The 19,924-nt window shown below is 36.0% G+C and overlaps 1 protein-coding gene across 2 annotated transcripts; it reads left to right on the forward strand.

Moving 5' to 3' along the window:
- Nucleotides 1-13,657: 13,657 nt before the first annotated feature.
- hint3 (histidine triad nucleotide binding protein 3) lies at nucleotides 13,658-18,024 on the forward strand. Of its 2 annotated transcripts, none has more exons than XM_060869890.1 (5): nucleotides 13,658-13,820; nucleotides 15,243-15,360; nucleotides 15,548-15,617; nucleotides 15,721-15,847; nucleotides 17,277-18,024. In XM_060869890.1, exons 1-5 carry the CDS (start codon nucleotides 13,692-13,694, stop codon nucleotides 17,313-17,315), a joined length of 483 nt encoding a protein of 160 aa, XP_060725873.1. In that variant the 5' UTR covers nucleotides 13,658-13,691; the 3' UTR covers nucleotides 17,316-18,024. The 2 variants fall into 2 exon arrangements, with proteins under 2 accessions (XP_060725873.1, XP_060725874.1); XM_060869891.1 differs by lacking the exon at nucleotides 17,277-18,024 and adding an exon at nucleotides 16,084-16,246.
- The last annotated feature ends 1,900 nt before the right edge of the window (nucleotides 18,025-19,924 follow it).

Genomic DNA, 19,924 nt, shown 5'->3' on the forward strand with positions numbered 1-19,924 from the left:
CAATGTCCCATGCTTCAGAACTCCATCTGTACATATTAATCCACAGTATTTTCATTGGGCAGGTTTTACGTCTGCACTTTAACAGTGTGGAATGAGTGCTCTTCATTAAAAGAGCAATTTGTTCACTCAGCCACGGGTGACCAGAGGTGCATGGTGACTGTTAGTCTGGTCAAGCTTTTACATTTGTTTTTCATCCATTTTGTGATTGATTTGCAAATTACTGACCTGATGTAGTTATGCACCTAGATGAACACATTTCATGCTTCTGTGCTCTAACAGACCCATTCTGTAGAAATGATAGAGAGAGAGATCATTCTCTAGTCCTGCGTTCAAACAGCATATACTCATGGGTAAATTTGATGTTCATATAATTTTTTTTTCTACTGTAGTACATTTATAATCCAGTTCACACTGTGTATTAAGTGTTAAGTCTTTTTGTGTGTTTTAAGTCAGATACTGTGCAATCAAATGTGGATTCACTAAAAACCTTTATACCTAACAGCATCCACAAGACTAAATGGCATTTCAATCAAATCTTGACTTATCTCAAACATTTCTCTCTTCTATTCTTAGAATTCCCTCTAATCCTTTTTTACCGGCCTAAATAAATTTCTCTACATATCTGTGTGTACATGTGCGAGACAGATAATAGCAAATCACTATATCAGAGTGACCGAAGCCATATGCTCTCCATGCTCAAATTTCCCCTGAACAGCTATTCTGGCATTCTGTGCTTGAGACACACTAAGGGTATGTGAGCGGTGCCACATTGTCTTCTCACACCAGATGTTATCATGCTGTCTAATTGGCCAAACAAAAATAAAGGAAGGGCTTGGAATGCCCTGCCCACAATAGCTGTGCAAAGTTCTCCTCAGCCTGGCGATTCAGAAACAACTCCAACAGAAAACCAAATGAAATCTTTTCCATATTTCCTGCAATCAAATGGTTCTGTGAACTTTCCACAAGAGAGGTCTGTTCTGCCACTAGGTTGACTGCCAATGTTTTGAGTATGGTTTGTTATCACATGGGGCACAGTCAAAAACTTCCTGAGACCCCAAAGAGCATCAATCCTTCAACTGTTGTAGACTTGTTCTCCATTTTAATGCAATAAGCTTTCAATCAGTTTCCCATGGATTGGATTTCCTCATCTCAAGTTTCTTGTTATTGTAGGAATTAGGATATTTACACAGTCATACTGCACAGACTCTACTGCTAGAGCCATTAACAGAATTTTTTATAAAGAAAGAAAAATGGCAATGGGGGAAATGGGCCGCTATATCCACATAATTTTTATTTCTAAAGAAAACATTTGGACTTAATATTTCTAAGGTCATAATACATTGTACATTCATGACAACACTTTTATTCTGACAATTGTAAAAACATATGAACCAGACTGTAATTTAGTGTCCTACTTCAGGTCTGAAATCAAAGACTAGTACTCATAATACTCAACACCCTGGGCTTTCACATGTTGTAAGTGTGAATCTCTGTATGTGCTCTACAGTTCAACAGTGAGACTTTTTATTGTTATTTTATTAGACCTTAATAACTTTTAATGGAAGCTTAAAGCTTCTTCTTCTACTACTTGTCATTGAATTCAGTTACTGTAGGTGAGACTCTTGCATCTCAATGCAACAAATCAGTTATTTTGTTTAGTTTGGATGGTATGTACAAGTATGAACCACAAGTATGGATAGTTGTGGTTACATGAGTGTTGATCTTTGTGCTGGCTATACAGCACAGAACAGTTTCCCAGACATAAATTAACCTTCAAACTTGGTTCTCCAGAATACTGAGATGGAAAATCAGTGGAAACACTTAGCATTATCACTTAAAATGCTTTAGTAAAATCATCTCATAGCAGACATCTGAGATGTTATACACACTTACTGCTTTAATTATGGTTATATGTACATGATGAAGCTTAAATGAGCACATACTGAATTGTGAAAGTTAGATGGTGGCCTAGAGCATTCTCTGGATATATATAACTCATAACACTTTACTAAACATTCAATTTGGGTTAATTTATGTGATTAAGCAGACTGGTAGTAGAGTTGTTCATTTAATCCAGGCCTTCCTAAGTCTGCTATCATATGCATATAAGGAGGTGAATCACCAGCTGGCTCAAAGTGTTGGAAAATTGCATCTGTAAAAGTTTAATTAACACTGATAAACAATCAGTTATATTAAACCACTGTAAAATATATAAATAAATAATTACATAAAACATTCGAGTATTATTGTGCTTCCGAGGCTCTTGGAAAAACACAGGAGAAAAAAATCTTTTCTGTTAACACAAAATGACTCTTAAGGTAACAGTAATTTGAAAAGTTAATCATTAGTAGTCTGTTGAAGTAATTACTTTAGGGATTCCTTTTAAGGACAGCTTCAAGATGGAATAATAAATATTTCATACAACAATTTATGTGCAATATACAGTTTAGTTTAGCTACTTCCTATTTAATAAGTAAATACTTTTATTGACTGTGCATGTAAACAGAGAACACAAATATACAAGTAGTATTTGCTTCAAGATAGTCTTTGCAGATTCACACAGTCTAGTAGTTTAATTTTCCATGTGGCCTCCCCTACAACATACAAGGAAACACAAATCAATGTGCACAGCAGAGTGTTATGTATAAAAAAAATTAGTTTTTAACGTGAGACTCAATGAGCTAAACATAATATGACTCTCTTATGCTGATATGCTTCAGTATAACACTAAATATATCTTTACCTCTAAAACCCTTACACTGCAGAGATCCTCTCACAATGCAAAACCTCAAACTACATGAAATCTTCAAGAAAATGTGACATTTTAAGGATGCATGTATTCTAGGGAATTGTTTGGACATCATGTGGTTATCTTTTTTCAGATTGAAAATTTACAATATATAGAGCCATAGTAATGTACCCAGTTAATGGGCACCATCTTTGTGATTCTGGATTGTGTAAAACTATTACCTCATTCCCATAGCTAAGTTGGTGCATCTAAAGTTTTGCTTTGTGGTATACCACTAAGCATACCAGCATAGTGGTAACAGTTGGGATCAACCAGATAGATATACAGTTAGTTTTGACATCATTCACCATACTTTCTAAAACTTGCACAGTTAGCCATGAAGGCTGAAAAAAGCTTTTTCAGTAAACAATTGCAGTAAGAAACTTAAAAGCTCACAAAATGCTACCAGAAAATAAACGTTATACGTAGCAAAAAAAGGAAGAGTATGTTAGCAAAGAACAAGCTGCAAAGCCAGAATAAGAAAAGTGGCAAGCAAAGTTAGTCAAGAACATGTGTACATATTATGGAAAGTAATGGGGTCAAACACAGACAGAGACCTCCACACACACATAAACACACCTGCTCCTACTTGCTATGGGTAACAAGGCTTAAGGCTTTGGGATATGACCGTAAACAAAATGAGAGACAGTGCCATATAGAGAGGACGAATGAGATACTAAGAAACAGCCAAGGAAACTGACCGAACAGCTGAAACAGACTATTCATATTGCAGAGTTGGAAAGAACAGTTACTATTTTACTGGGTGAATGGAGGGGAAGACAATCAGGGTTCTGACTCACCTACTGGAGTGGTCTGGAATAGCACATAGAAAATGATCAGGACATGCCACTGGATGAGTTTTTTTAATTACACATGACACACAGGAAGGCTTCGGGTCTGAGCATCACACAATTGAAAGCTTAGGGATTCTTCCTGGCTCTGGGGAGATCTTTGGATAGAACACATTACAGGGTATGTCAAAAGCTCAGTGAAAAAAATGAACTGATGACTGAAGATTTGTGGGGAAACATATATAAATCTAATTCAGTAGTTGGGTCTAATGTCGGAAACAACTAAAGGAGGAAGTTGATCCCAACAACTCTGTAACACGAATCATTCCAGCCTCAAAGTCAGGAGCTGGGACAAGCAGCAGATCAAAACCAGGTGATTGTCTTGGCCCTGAAAAAGATTAGAGACTGAAGTTAAAACAAATATGGCACCAGATCTAAGGCTTAGTTATAAGCTGGAGAATGTACAGAGGTTAAACCTAGAGCATGAGCAGATATAAAGGCATCACCAGGTGCCTGTGTAGAAGAAGCTGCACTGGAAGCTTGAGTACATTCATTCATTAATTTTCTACCGCTTATCCGAACTACCTCGGGTCACGGGAGCCTGCATCAAGGCAGGATACACCCTGGACGGAGTGCCAACCCATCACAGGGCACAGGAGGTGTGAGGTGAACGTGCTAACCACTAAGCCACCGTGCCCCCTAGCTTGAGTACAAGCAAAATAGATACTGTAGGAAATAGGGTTGATTTATGATAATAAGATAGAACTAGCATTGTATCATATACATAGATTAACAAAGAAAGTACAGCTTAAGTGAGGAACAGACACTGAGAGAGAGATAGGGCAAAAGCACAATAAAAATCAAGCTAAAAACAGGATTAGTGGCATGAAGCTAACAATAGTAACTCAGACATCATTAGCACTGGAACCAGAAGATGGGCGCTAATGGAGCTGGCCACTGCAGTGGAAATTACAGCTAAATACATATTTTTAATTCTCAGTTGCAACCAGACAGGAGCCTGTCTCATTTGCCAGATAGGCCTGAGTCTGAAGGGCTGCTTGAAGGTGAGGCTGTGCCTGAAGGGCTGCAGAGAGGAGTGGCATCATAAGGATTCTCATGTCTTTCACAACAACAAGGCGAACATTTTCTATTGTGCCACTTGGGAGCCATGTAATTGTTGTGTTTTGAAAAGACCACACTAGTGCGCTGGTGAAGCAATTCTTTTGCAATCACTATGATTTGGATGACTCTTGGATGGCTGGATGAGTGTTTCTTATAAAATCTTGATTTTCTTTCATGTAAACATGGTTTGTGTATTTGTTTGTGAGTGTTGGATGTGGTATAAGGGAGAGAATGATCCATGTGGGTCACATGTGGAACTGGCTCTGGCCTTCTTGTGTTGAAAGTAGCAAATGGACAAAATATACAGAGAACAAATAATTTTATTTGAGACTAGAAAAACCTTTATTTTTTATAAATAAAGTATATATTACATACTCCCGCCTCTGCCTTGTGTGCGTGGAGTTTGCATGTTCTCCCCGTGCCTCAGGGGTTTCCTCCGGGTACTCCGGGTTCCTCCCCCGGTCCAAGGACATGCATGGTAGGTTGACTGGCATCTCTGGAAAATTGTCCGTAGTGTGTGATTGCGTGAGTGAATGAGAGTGTGTGTGTGCCCTGCGATGGGTTGGCACTCCGTCCAGGGTGTATCCTTGCCCAATGACACCTGGCTCCCCGTGACCAGAGAGTTTGGATAAGCAGTAGAAAATGAGTGAGTAAGTGAGAGTGAGAGTGTATTACATACTATCTTAAATATGTTTTTATTAGCACGGACTCCTTTTTTTGAAGTGCCTTAGCTTATTGCCATCATTATTTAAATCTGTCTACTAGCATAGGCAAATATGTCTCACTCTTAAAAGCACTTGCAATAAATGTGCCATACATTAAATGTATGGATATAAAAAATTCTACACACCCCTGTTAAAATAGCAGGATTTGTAATGCAAAAAAGAAACCAAGATAAATCATGTCAGAACTTTTTCCACCCTCAGTATGAAATTACAACATATAAAAAAATAAGTGAAAAAACATCTTGAAACATTTGAGGGGAAAAATAGGAAAAATTACAATATCCTATTTGCATAGTGCACACACCCTTTTTTACTTGGAGATGTGGCTGTGTTCAGAATGAACCTATCACATTAGGTCTGATGTGCAAAAATTAATAATCATAATCTGTTATCAGTGAAATGATTCAGATTAACCCCAAATAAAGAACAGCTGTTTCTTAAGGATATTCTTCACATCCTCTTAGTTTCATCCAACCGTCGAAGCCGTGGTCCGCAAACAGCTTACAAAGCATGCATGGCCATTGTCTCATTTGTTGAAAGGTATGGATCATGAGTGGGGTTTAAAAGAAATTCCAAAACATTTGGTGTACCATGCAATATCATAAAAGCCATCATTAAGAAATAGAGAAATGTGAGCTCCACAGTGACATCATAAAGAACAGGATGCCCTTCCAAAATTAAGGGACACAACAAAACCCAGGGAGGCTGCCAAGTGACCTATGACAACATTAAAGAGCTGCAGGAATATCTAAGAAGTAATGTTTACCTGCTGCATGCGACAACAATCTCGCAAATTGTTTGGCTATGGGGTAAGATGGCAAGACGTCTTTATGAAAAAAAAAACAAGTTCAGCTAAATCACCCCAAACCATGTGGCAAAATATGTTAAGGTTTGATGTTTGATGAGACCAATTCAAAAATGTATAATAACTCCTAAAGGTATGTTTGTTGCAAAAAGACCATCATACACCACAGTGCAGCATGGTGGAGGCAACATCATGCTTTTGAGCTGCTTTTCTTCAGCCAGAACTGGGGCTTTTATCAAGGTAGAGGGAATCATGAATAGTATCAAATACCAGTTGTTTTAATGCTAAACCTTTAGGTATCTGCTAGTAAGCTGAAGGTGAATTGGAATTTCACCTTTCAGCATGAAATAAGCTTGACCCAAAGCATACATCCAAATCAACAAAGGAATGGCTTAACTAAAAGAAGATCAATGTTTTTGAATGATCTATCCATAGCTCAGACCTGAATCCAATGAAAAATCTATGAGGTGACCTGGTGTGAGCTGTCTAAAGGAGATGTTCCTACAATCTGGAGGATCTAGAATGTTTTTGCAAGAAAGAGTGGAAAAATATAGGCAAGATGAACTGGGCTGATACCTCAAATGAGTGGTGTAATAAAATCAAACGATGATTTAACAAAATATTATTTTAGGGGTATACACACTTATGCAATGTTTACTTATTTTTTCACTATTTTTTTTTATATGCAATATAATTTAACACTGAGGGTGCAAAATGCTTTGCCATTATTTATTTTGGTTCAATCTTTATACATGGTGTTTAGACGTTCTATATACACTGTATATGAAGGAGAGCATGTGGTGAGAGTATGAAAGATTCAGTAGACAGAGCTAAAGCCATCTATGAGCTACTGCACTATATTTCCATGTAAACCACATCTAACTCCAGTCACATCTCTCCAGTGTAAGAAAATTAACCTTGCACCTGACCATTTTGATTTATGACAGCACAGAGCAATTTCACATCATTTTTACTGCATTATCCTTTGAACTATATAACCACCTGACATCACAAATTATGTGTAACATAGCTTGAACAAAAAATGAAAAGCTGTTGTGCTGATATACACTGTGGGGATGGAACCGCAACTCACACAGCACAATTTAGAAGCTGAATGCATTTCAGTATGCTAACACTGCCTCCTGTTGTTGGAATTCATTAATGCAAACTCTACTAATAAACCCTAGTGTTTTCCTTCTTAGCTTCTGGCACAAAACTCCATAGAATACAGTCTAAAAACTAAGCAAAACAAAACAAAAACATAAAATAGCCCCTGGGTACTGTTACTGGATACTAAGTTCTGTTAGGTCTTGCTGCTGTTTTGTGATTAGATTTCCCAGCATGTCTGGTATTGTGTTATTAAGCAGGTTTCCGTAGAGCTGTGTTCTGTCGAGCTTTAAGTTACATGCAGTCATTTTTTAAACTGCCAACCTCATGTGTCATATTTATCTTTCCTATCTATCCCTGTGCTTGCATCATGCATTACCATTAAATAGACCTTTAACATATCATGCAGTTTGACTATAAATGCATTTTGATAAAAAAAAAAATAAAAATAAAAAACATTTTCAGATCAGTGTATTGTTTCTTCATTTTGCTACAGCAGCATTTCCCTTCATTATGTTTCATTTTTGTACATTTTAGCTGCTGACATTTTTTATAAAGTGTAGATGTATCCAGGTAAAATACCTTATGAAAGGCATTAATTCTGTAAAGAATAATACAGTGTAATATATCAGTATAAGAGTATCAGTATATGGTTCATGGCCACCTTAATTACACTTTTGAACTTTGTACACCTTAATTTAATGATAGCAAGGTATTAGGACCATTTCATTGGCAGTGGTTTGTTGGAAAGATGTCACCTCTAATCAGCAACCCTAAGAACACCTTATTAAGTGTTCATAAAGGCGTAAACAGAAAGCCTGGAGGGCAGCGGTGCAACATTTGGAGTTAGCACGGTAGGATATTAGACAGAACGCATTCTTATAGTGCAATGCATACGATGATTTCATATTCATCTAATGATGTGTGACAGCGACCATTGAGAGCAGAGCTGATCTCAGCAGGATGTCTCGATTTCCAGGGGAACTCAGGAGATGATTAAAGAAAGTGATTCTATGCCATTTCTATGCCATGTTGTCCTCTGCAGCGTTCCCTAGGTGCTTTTGCCCCTTTCTGCTTCTCCTGTTTTAATCAGCAGGATCTATTTACAAAGTCTGCATCTCATGAATAATTGCACAACCACCTCAGGACAAAAACATTGTAATTTCACCAGGACTCTCTTGATATTTTTGTCATGAATGATTTAGAAAGAAAGGTGGAAGAGGTTTTTCTGATTATTCTGTAGATTTACAAGCCTGCATCTCATCCATTTTTCTCTCTACAATATCAGTACATGTACAGTCAATCTACAGTTTAAGCCGATAGTAATTCTTTGACTTTGCAGTTTTGTAATTATGCCCCCATTGCAGGCTGTAATTGCACACCAGCAGGATTTGGGTCATGATTTATTGTATGGGAGCAGCCACACAACAATTAACATAATAGCATTGGCAAGCTTATGACGTTCTATATTGTTCCTGCAAATTACTGACTGGCTTTTAAATTATGTTAGTATATTTGATTTTAAATGATTTTATTTAAAACAAATTATTTATTTATTTATTTTAATAAATAGAAGACAACAAATGAGGGGAGTCAACTTGATGTTTCAAGTCATGATTATTTTTGTAATTTGTTGTAATGAATCTCTGGACTGTTAATGCTGCCAGTAGTGCAAATGAGCACTTAATTTAGAAACTAAACATGAACATGCATTTTAATGGCATAATTTGCATACATTACATTGTGCTAAATGTGATGTACTAACATACTGGAGTGCACAGGATTAATTGGAAGGCTGACCTGCTATCCAGTTTAGAAGATGAAGTTGGCATCCACTTATCCTCTTTGCCTTTCTTGACTGCTTAACGTTAACCCATCAAGTGCTCTTTTTCTGCTTTTAAGCACATGAGTAATATAGAATATATAATGTGGAAGCTTTGCTCAGAAAATTTTATAGCTGATTATGGAGGAAATGTTTATGTAAAGGTATACAGAAACTACCTGACACAGATTGCTTGGAGACAGCTAATAGGGCAGAATATTATATTAAAGATGAAACACAAGAATAAGACAAAACAAAGTAACAAACAAACTAAACAAGCATGGGATATATACTTGAACATGGTATGGAGTCGAGGATGTAACCTTGGCCTGTAGTGTAAGCTTAACTAGTTAAACTTATTCTGTCTGCACTGCATTAAATCTATAATTGATATACATATAAGGACACTACTCACAATGCTATACAAGGAGTGCTAAACAAACATGTGTCATATCTTGTCTGTGAAGACTACAACAGTTTCTCTTTGGTGTGTGCATGTGCGTGCGTGTCTGTGTGTGTGTGTGTGTGTGTGTGTGTGTGTGTGTGTGTGTGTGTGTGTGTGTGTGTGTGTGTGTGTGTGTGTGTGTGAATGCTAGGGCAGTGTGTTCACATCTTTTATCTGCATAATTGCTCTCAGTCAGTGGAACACAAAATCCCATAAAGGTATATCTCTAGATAGTAATAAAATAAAGAAGGGCAATCGTGTTTTTAAAATTTCCAGCAGGAAAAAAAAATATTGTTCCGGTTGACTTCATACTAGGATTATATGGACTGTGACTATGAAATGTGACTGTCACTATCAATAGAGAATTGTATCAGCATGTATCAGCATGATGAAAGTACAGTAACCCAGTGTGGTACATGTACAGTACACTGAGACATACACACGATACATAGATTAACTATTATGGATTGGAAAAATGACAGCAAAACAAGTTGTCACTAACATGAATTTACTGTAGGTTATATCCATTCATTCTTCCTCTCTAAATGCATTATCCTGGTCCTGGACACAATGCATCTTTATCATAGATTGTGCCGAAACAGGATATTTATATATGTAGAAGTGCTTATAAATAGCCATGGATGTCCATGAGACTGCGTATATTACCCATAATGCACTGTGTACATACATCAGTTTTAACAGTGATGCTGCAAGCCTACTAAAATTAGGACCAAAATTTGTACTCTTTTTTGAAGAAAATGTATATATTTTTCAGTGTGTAGCAAAAGACTTGAAGAAGATAAGAACATGATTTTTTGCATTCCAGCTTTCCTATATTCATTATTCCATATATAATTTAGACTACAAAATTTAATCTACTGTTCCATTTATATATTTTTCCACATTTCCACCATATTTTCGCATTTAATTCAGCAAAGCAAGCTCATCACAAAACTCATAGTAGACCATCTAGGTAACTTTGGAATACTCATTTCAAAATACTATGTTTTGGAATACACTAAGTCTAATCTGGAACACTACTTAGAATGGATAGTAAATGAATTTGGATGAAGTATAAGAAACTGTTAGCAGTTACTTTTACAAAGTAGGATTCAAACAGCTATAAAAAAAATCTTGTAACAAACAACAAACAAAACAAATTCATAGCTAATTAGAGATAGGCTAAGTTATTAATGTAATCCCATTAGTTTAGTTAGCCCAGTTAGTAAATTGTACATTTTTAACTCTCAAATAACATGATTTTTCTTTGTTAAATTCTCTTTTAATTCATATCCTGATTCATAAGACATTATTTATTATGACATTATTAATAAAGCTCATCTATCAAGTAGAGACATGATCACCGAGGTAAAAATGGTTTCCTTCTTGTCTTTAAGTATGAACTATCTGATGATACAGTATAACTTCTGTAATACATTTTCTGCTCATTCCATGTTATCTAGTAAGATAACTATTCTCATCTAAAAATGTTTATTGGCTAGCACATCACCAATAACAACTTGTATTGTAAACTAAGCATTTTCAATTGTATGAATGAGCTTGTTGCACTAAGAGTGTTTCCAATTTACTAATTCTTACATCTGTGCTCTATGATTTTGCAAACACAAGTGTTTGCATAAAATTAATTATTCAGACACTGCACTTAAACTGCATTCTAATTATATCAATACAACAAGTAATCACTCAAAGCTGAAACCAAAAGACATGACATCAGTTTTAAACTTCAAGGTGATGAGGCCTGTCCCAAGCCTCAACAAAATGGGAGGGTTGCATCCAGAAGGTCAACTGGTGTAAAACCTGTGCAAAACCAATATATATGGACCAGACGATCCGCTGTGGTGACCCAGAACTTTGAACAGCTGAAAGAACAACAACAGATGACAAATTAAATGGAAAATCAGTGACTCTGCTGTATGGTCATTTTGCTGGCAAGGCTTAGGTTCTCCTATCTCCTATCCCCTTTGAGTGAAGGGTCACTGCAAATTATTACAAAGTAATACTGACTGATTACCTTGATATGATGAAATATTTATATTGCAATGGCTTTGCCTCCTTCTACACAAATAAATCTGAATTGATCTAAACTGCTGAGAGTACTCTCTTCCATGATGAAACTGAAAAGCACGAAAGCTTACTAAGTAGTTTGATGTGGAAAAAAATAAGGAAATCATATGTGACACTTAACAGTAACCAGATAGCATCCCAACTGAACATATATGAAATAGTACCCACTGTGTTAGGCACACATTATGATAACACCAAATGAAGGAATATCTTTGCCAGTGTACACATAGAAGGTGACAATACAATATGCAGGTCTAATAAACTGACCAGTTAGCATGCACCAAGACAGTGCCCAGCATAATCACTGCAGTTATAGTAATAACTGTAGTTGTAATAGAAAGAACTCTGGTGCGTTCGTGAAGCTTAGACAGTGAGGATTTCGAATGACGCTGGCCAGCATCCATCTGGGGAATCTCTGCTCTCTACCCACATTACTGTACATGTTCCACCGGAGACAGTAATATACCGGACCGTTGTTACACCACAATAAAGAATGCATATCGCTCAGCCCCACGGGCAGCTTTGGGTGTCTCTTATCACTGCCTGGTTCATCTTATACCTACAGACAAAAACTTAAATTTGCTAAACCTGTAGTAAAAACTGTAAAGACATGAACCATGATACAGAGCTGCCAATGATCTGAACGAGCTCACTGAGACTGTAACTTAATTTATCAGTTTATGTGAGGACATATGCATCCCTACCAGAAGTCATCTAATATTCAACAATAATAAGCCATGGTTTGCAGCAAAACTCAAACAAATTTGTCAGGCCAAAGAGGATGTCTACAGAAATGGAGTCTGGAAAGGTCCGAAAGGCATCACCAATTACAAGACACCATCCCCCAGCACTGTGGCGAATCAACAACTTGTTGAAGATCTGAATTAGTTTTATTGTATTCCTTTACACATCCTTTAACACCTCCAGTAACTCCCCTCTCCCCCTCTCGTCATCAAGGGCAGAGAAGAGTTTACCTACAGACTACAGGTTAAAGAGCTGTCTGTCTGGTGCAGTCACAACATCTTTGAGCTCAATACGTCAAAGATGCCCACTCACTATCATGGACAGCACTGTGGCTGCAGTGAATGCATTCAAGTTCCTAGGCTCTACCATCTCCCAGGACCTGAAGTGGGACACTCATTTCAACACCATTGTATAAAAGGCCCACAAAGGATGCACCTACTTAGCCAGTTGATCAAGTTTAACCTGCCACAGAAGCTGCTTAAACAGTTCTACTCAGCCGTTATCGAGTCTGTTCTGTGCACATCAATAACTGTCTGATTTGGCTTAGCTACAAAATCAGATATCAGAAGACTACAGAGAACGATTCATACTGGCGAAAGGATTATTGGTACTCCCCTGCCCACTCTTCAAGAACTGTATATATCCGGAGTGAGGAAAAGTGCTCAGAAAATCACTCTGGATCCCTCACATCCAAGTCATCCGCTTTTTGAACTTCTACCATGTGGCCGGTGCTACAGAGCCCCAAATACCAGCACAAAAAAACAGGCACAAGAACAGTTTCTTTCTCCAGGCAAACTACCTCATGGACAGTTAAATGTCCCCATTACGCAATAACAATGTGCAATAATCTTACATTTATTTGTTACCGCCTCAATCCTAGAATATCTCATTCTATTTTGTTATATTCCATTCTATCCTCTATGGCACAACTGTACATACAATAAAGTTATTTTTTAATGTATTTGTGTACTGTATCTTTTGGTCTATTTGTATTTACACATGTGTATTTTTATATTTTTATTCTCATCTTATTTTTATTGTCTGTGTGTTGTTGTCTCTGTGTACTGGAAGCGTATGACACAAACAAATCCCTTGTTATTTGGCAACAAAGTTCCTTCTGATTCTGATTCTAAATGTTATAATCTTCACAAACTCAGACTCAAAACAGTTTGCAGACCGAAGAAGACTATTGAACGTCCGCCATGTTGAAGTGACGTCATAAGCGAGAGTCGCGCGCGTTCACACAGGGCTTTGAGAATGGCAAGCAATGAAAACACACCGACTTCAGACGACGAGTCTGTTCAAAAGGAACAAGACAGTTATGATAAAAAGTGTATTTTCTGTAAGATTGTAAACAAGGAGATGGACACTGAGCTTCTATACAGCGTGAGTGTTGACAGACTAACGTTAATGTTACTGTAGGTGATCATGTACAGGTGAAAGTAGCCATAATGACTTAGCATGACATTAGCATGACTAGCTAAGTCACACTGACTGGAAATCTTTTTGATTAACGCATTATATAATTATCATTTACTGTCATTTCCTGTTAGGGCTTTTTATTTGTCAGTGTGTTGACAAAATGGTGCGTTAATACAGACGGATGAATATTAGTGTGAGATGTGGAAAGAGGATTCAGACAGCTGAGTAATTAATGTTTATGTACAGTATTTTATGTAGTGAAGCTGCTTTAGTGAATGTTTGTGTATTTAGATAAAACGTCATTCAGGCACTACTGCAAAATGCATTACATTATATAACGAAAAACAAACTAGACAGATATATAGTAAGGAAAATTTCAGTGCTACTGAAAACTATATACACACTTCGTATGATTTCAGCATTTCATGTGTAACTTTTATTTAAATCTTTGTTGTCAAGTTTGGAGCTGAATCATAATCACAAACATTCATTGCCCTGTTGTGTGTTTTGCTCTTATATCAATTTGCAGATTAAATTTCAATTTTATGTATACATACTTTCCCAATTTATACATTTGAAGTGAAACAACTGATTAAATTATTATATTTATTTAAATATAAGCCTCAGACTTTTGTGGTGAATAAAAAAAAGTTAAAAAACGTTAAACAATGAGGCTCAAACCTTGTTGTTCATAATTGTTAAATAACAGAAAACATCACCTTGTTCAAAAATCTAAATTGATTGAATTATAAATTTTTCTTTGTTAAATACTAACAGGCTTGGTTAAAGCTATTAATTAGGCTTACGTTATTTAGAGTGCCATGCAAGTCCATATGAAAGAGTTTTTATTATAGACACAATACGATATCAGAAGTGCATTTGTATAAACCTGTGATTTAAACTAAGAATGGCACAACTATCTGAGCAGTGCTGACCAATCAGATTTGAGAATTCAGCAACATCAATCAAGTAAAAGATTAATAATTAAGCAGTGAGTAAACAGATTTTTTCAGTGCCTGAGTAAATTGACTCTTTTTGTGACTGACTTCAGTTTGAGCTGAAAGTAGGATGCAGATTTATTCACTTAGTACATATGATGTATTAAACATATACATTCTGTTTAGTAAGAAATGTTGTGTTTCTGATAATAATGTGAATTATAATTCACATATTACATAATATGAGCACTAGTTTTAAACCATCTTTTTTTCCTCCAACCTATTGGGTTGCCATACATAGGCTTTTGTGCTTGTTATCCTATAACGTATATAGTCACATGATTCATTATTGGCCTGAAATCCATGTTCTTGTATGTGTGATACTTGTCAGTAAATGATTGAGTTAATTTTTTTCAGTCAATAGCAGTAAACTTTCTCTTTTTCTTAGGATGAAGAGACAACATGTTTCAGAGATATAAAACCGGGGGCTCCTCATCACTATCTTGTTGTGCCCACAAGACACATAGGGAATTGCAAATCACTTAACAAAGAACACATTCCAATTGGTAATTTCTCAATTACTTGGTTTGCTCTGGCTTCAGGGATCCTAATGTTTATTGCTCGAGCAGTGAATGAATTTTATGAAGCGTGGCATTTGATATGGGTTTTTATTTAATTATTTGTTTTTACTCTATTATTTGCAGTTCATTACAGTGTGTTCACCTTTGTGTCTCTCTGTTATGTTTTTCTTAGTGGAAAAATTGGTAGAAACGGGAAAAGCAATTCTTCAGAAGAATGATTTCACTGATTTAAATGATGTCAGGTAATTTTAAATGATTTTACAATCTTGTGTCTCTTTCCAATTGTTGCTAGTCAGGTGGCATTTTGAATTGTACCGATGTGTTTTTCAACATCCTGTACTTTAGGTTTGGTTTCCACTGGCCTCCTTTCCATTCTGTTGCACATCTACATCTCCACGTTTTGGCACCTGCCAGTCAAATGGGCTTCTTCTCTCGCTTCATCTACCGCCTAGACTCCTACTGGTTCATCACAGTAAGTATTCTTTGAACAGTAGATGATTTAGAGTTTGTTATTGGATATTTCATTGTAAAGCCTGGAACCAATGATACAGATTAAGTGTTCACAGTAGTCTATACATTTTATTTAGTTTAACACTTTAGAATTAAATATACTGAATTTTTATCCAGTTTAGCGTATCTGAAAATTCTTGATATTGTGTAATTTTATTTTAAAAGAATTAAAACCTCTTTTGTTTGTCTTTTGCTCAGGAAAAACACCGTGGTTGTAGTTCATATTTGTGAAAGAACCTTTTAACTGATGTTTAGGTTGTCAGTAAAAATGTAAAAAATGTCACTGGGTGGTACATGTAAATCAGCTCTTTTGTCAAGTTTCACCCTTACTGCATTTGCACCAATAAAAGCCTAAAAGTTCCGTAGTAGTGATGTTCTCATTTTAAGACTTGACATAACTGTGTTTTTTTTTGTTGTTTTTTTTTCTTCAATCATTCACAATCAAATAACTGATATATGTATGTGTCAACATTTCACACCTTGGAATCTGCATAGTGTTATAACTTTTATATTGTACGTGAAAATAGCATGTAGATAGTTTACAACACAGCTTGCCACCTCTTAACTTCAGGGCACCGGGACAATCCTGTGCTCTGGGAACACCATTTTACCCTACATAAATATGCTAAATGTCCCTTTAATGTGAATGTTTGTTCATGGCTGTACACTTCCATGAATAATGATCCCAGTATAGACTTTCCCAGCTTAGTCTTGCATAATGTGCAGCTAACTGCAGAATTTGTTTAACCTCATCTGATATATTTATGTTCTCTACCATCTGATTGCATTTCTTTAGCATCTGCCCCACAGCCTTTTCCTGACTAGCCTAAATACTCATAGCAGTAATTATAGTGCTTAATAAATGAGTATAATCAAATAGCCAGTAGAACCCTCAACATGCTTTTTTTTCTTCACCCAAAAAAAAAAATCAGCATAATAAATGTTATGACCAAATAGTGCATACATTTGAATAGTGTGTTAGGAGTTCTGTTTCTTATGTTTTATACCACTTTCACTTACCATAATAAATGTACAGATTTAAATTAAAGGCACACAAATATACTAATGTAGCCCTGTTACAATTTGAGTTTGACACCCCTGCTTTAAAGATTCCTCTTTTTCCTCCAGCCAGGAAACAGCATTGATTTATAGTGTCATATTACCAGCACATAGTGCTCAGTTACTGGAATTAAATCATGGAGGTAGCAGAAATACTTGAGTATTTTATATGTTGTAGAAAGCATTCTCAGTAATTAGAGTAGAAAATAAAATTTCCTGTATCCCGTTCAAGACAAAGTGGAGGTCAATACATTAAAAGAAATATTGTGTACCTAAGTGACAGAAACAAATAATACATGAACACTCTCTTATTCTTGTTTTTTATATTACAGGCTGACCAGTTACTCAAAAGACTAAAATCAATGGACTGAAGGAATGCTGTCATGCTGCCATTACATATGTTTAAGGAAAAGTGGTGAAGCTGAAGTGCCCGTAGATTATGATTATTTTAGTCATTACTTCTTGCATGTTAGAAATTTTATTTATTTAATTTTATTTTAACTGGTGAATTCTTGAAAAAAAAATCTACCTTTTACTTCATAAACCCTGTCGAATGCATTTTTAAGAAATATCGATGCCTGCCTGAATAACCAGATAAAACTTCATCTATTGCTGAGAAAAATAACATGTCTATATACAGCATAGTTGTATAGCATGCTATAACTTTCAATAGCATGTGATCATTTTATTGGGTATTTTTAAGGTGTAATGCATTCCAATAAAATGAAGTTTAGCTAATTACAATTACATTTCCATACCACTAATAAATGTATGAAGAATCCACATAACAGAGAATAAAGGGCGTGGGTGTGTATATATGAAAGAACTGCTGATACAATGGACATGTTTAGTCCTGAACTCTGAATACCTGTGTTGTGCAAGGATGTAAACTATATTACTGTATGTATACAAAGTTTTATTGTACATTTAATTTAATTTTATTTTTTTTGTGTATTTATGGAGATTAACAACCAAGTGTGTCTGATTTTGCAACCAGTGATTCAGAGTTTCAGTTTTGAATAATAATGTATTAATACAATTTTTATTAATTTACTATTAAATGTTATTATTTACTCTTCATGTACTCTGCCCATTTCTTTAACAATGGTGCCTTGAGATGGACTGACTGACACCTGTCCAGGGTGTATTTTCACCTCATACCCAGTATGCATATGATCCACTGTGACTCATACCAGAATAAAGCAGTTACTTTTTCAATTTCTGGTGTTAAATATTTTGTAATTTAGAATTCATGCAATTGTTAATGCCTAGAATTGAAGCTGTGTTTCTGTGCTCTCGCTAATTTATTCTCTGCTTTCAGAGGCTTTTAGAGGCAGCTGAGAGGTTTGGGAAGTCATGAAGATGTTTTCATTGCAGTTGCAATTTTCTGAGCAGAATGCAGAGGGCTCTAAAGATTACACACTGCTCCTTTTTAATACAAGTGTGGTTGAGTGGGGTCCACTCAAGCAAGCCAGACGTGAACTCATTCAGAGAAAAGCCAAGGATACTGACCTCATACAAGTCCACACCATGCAATAAAGAAAAAATATTTCTCAAAGCATGATTTTAAGTGTATCATTCTTTTCTATCTTAATTGCTTTACAAGCCCTTGTTTTTGTGCCCAGAACAGAACTCCTACTAGTTTGAAATTTAGACATGTGTATTCCTAAAGTCAGGCTAATGGTAGGAATACAGTGTTACTGGAAAATATGCATGTACTACACATGTGTGTGCATGCTGTTATTAGAAAGTAATCAACATTTAGATGGTTTAATTTTTTCATTTTAATAGCAGTACTGCCTGAAGTGCTTTAGTCCTCTAATATCACTATAATTAGGCAATTTTCAGTACATTAAATAATCAGATATCTCACCAATCTTTTTTCTTCTCTTGAATTTAATGACAATTAGACTCCATAAACATTTATTTAATGTTTTCTTTTAATGATGATGCTAAAGCTTGTTAACCTTAGATTATATGGATACAAGACCCTGTTAATGAACTACTATAGACATGATAACACACTAGGATGAGCACATGAGTACAAACCAGTTATCTGAACTACTGTTAAAGCTGCTGTTATAGAAAATTAAATCAAAACCAACTGGTTCATCATGGTAAGAATTCTTATGAAATGATTCACGGTTTGATTTCTGCTGTTGCATTGAAAATACTTCTACAGTATATCTAGGACCAAATTTGGTCTTGGAGCACCTACAGAGGAGCCATGTTTTGTATTTCGCTTACTGTAGTTAGGTGTACTGTGCATACGATAAGCATTTTTTCTCTGTGACATAGTCATACAGGTTTTTTTTAATATAGATCATTCAAGGTAGCTTATGCTAAATGTTTCTATAGGGATGTGGTAGCCTAGTGGTTAAGGTGTTTGTCTACCAATCGGAAGGTTGTGAGTTTGATTCCTATGTCCACCAAGCTGCCTCTGCTGGGCCCCTGAGCAAGGCCCTTAACGCTCAGTTGTATAAAAATGAGATAAAATGTAAGTCACTCTGGATAAGGATGTCTGCTAAATGCTATAAATACCCTGGCCTGGATCTATATCTAAAAAAAAAAAAAGGTTCTGGTTTTAGTTGTCTTTTGGTGAAGATGAGAGAAAGAAATAAAAGTTTTATGTAGTTTCCTGTGGACAAAGCAGTATTGCTGTCTCCATAGGGAAACAGTGGCTCCATCTGCACAAAGCAGTTTTACTGCTGATCATCTGTAGGCGGCTTCAATGTTTACAGAAGAGGTCTGTTGAAACTTTATTTAATTAGATTTGAGAAAGGAAAATTTTTGTTACAAATTCTAAATCTGCTCAGTGAGTAAGTCAATGACCTTTTGTTCAATTTAACACAACCAAAATGACTTGATATTGTATTTTGCCATAGAATGAAAAGCTCTTTTGTTTATCTCTGCCCAGGCAAAACAATACGGTTGTAGTTGATATCTGTGAAAGAGCCTTTCATCTGATCCTGCTTCTCCC

Source organism: Tachysurus vachellii, chromosome 5 (genome assembly GCF_030014155.1).
Source record: "Tachysurus vachellii isolate PV-2020 chromosome 5, HZAU_Pvac_v1, whole genome shotgun sequence".
In the NCBI taxonomy this organism is placed as follows: domain Eukaryota; kingdom Metazoa; phylum Chordata; class Actinopteri; order Siluriformes; family Bagridae; genus Tachysurus; species Tachysurus vachellii.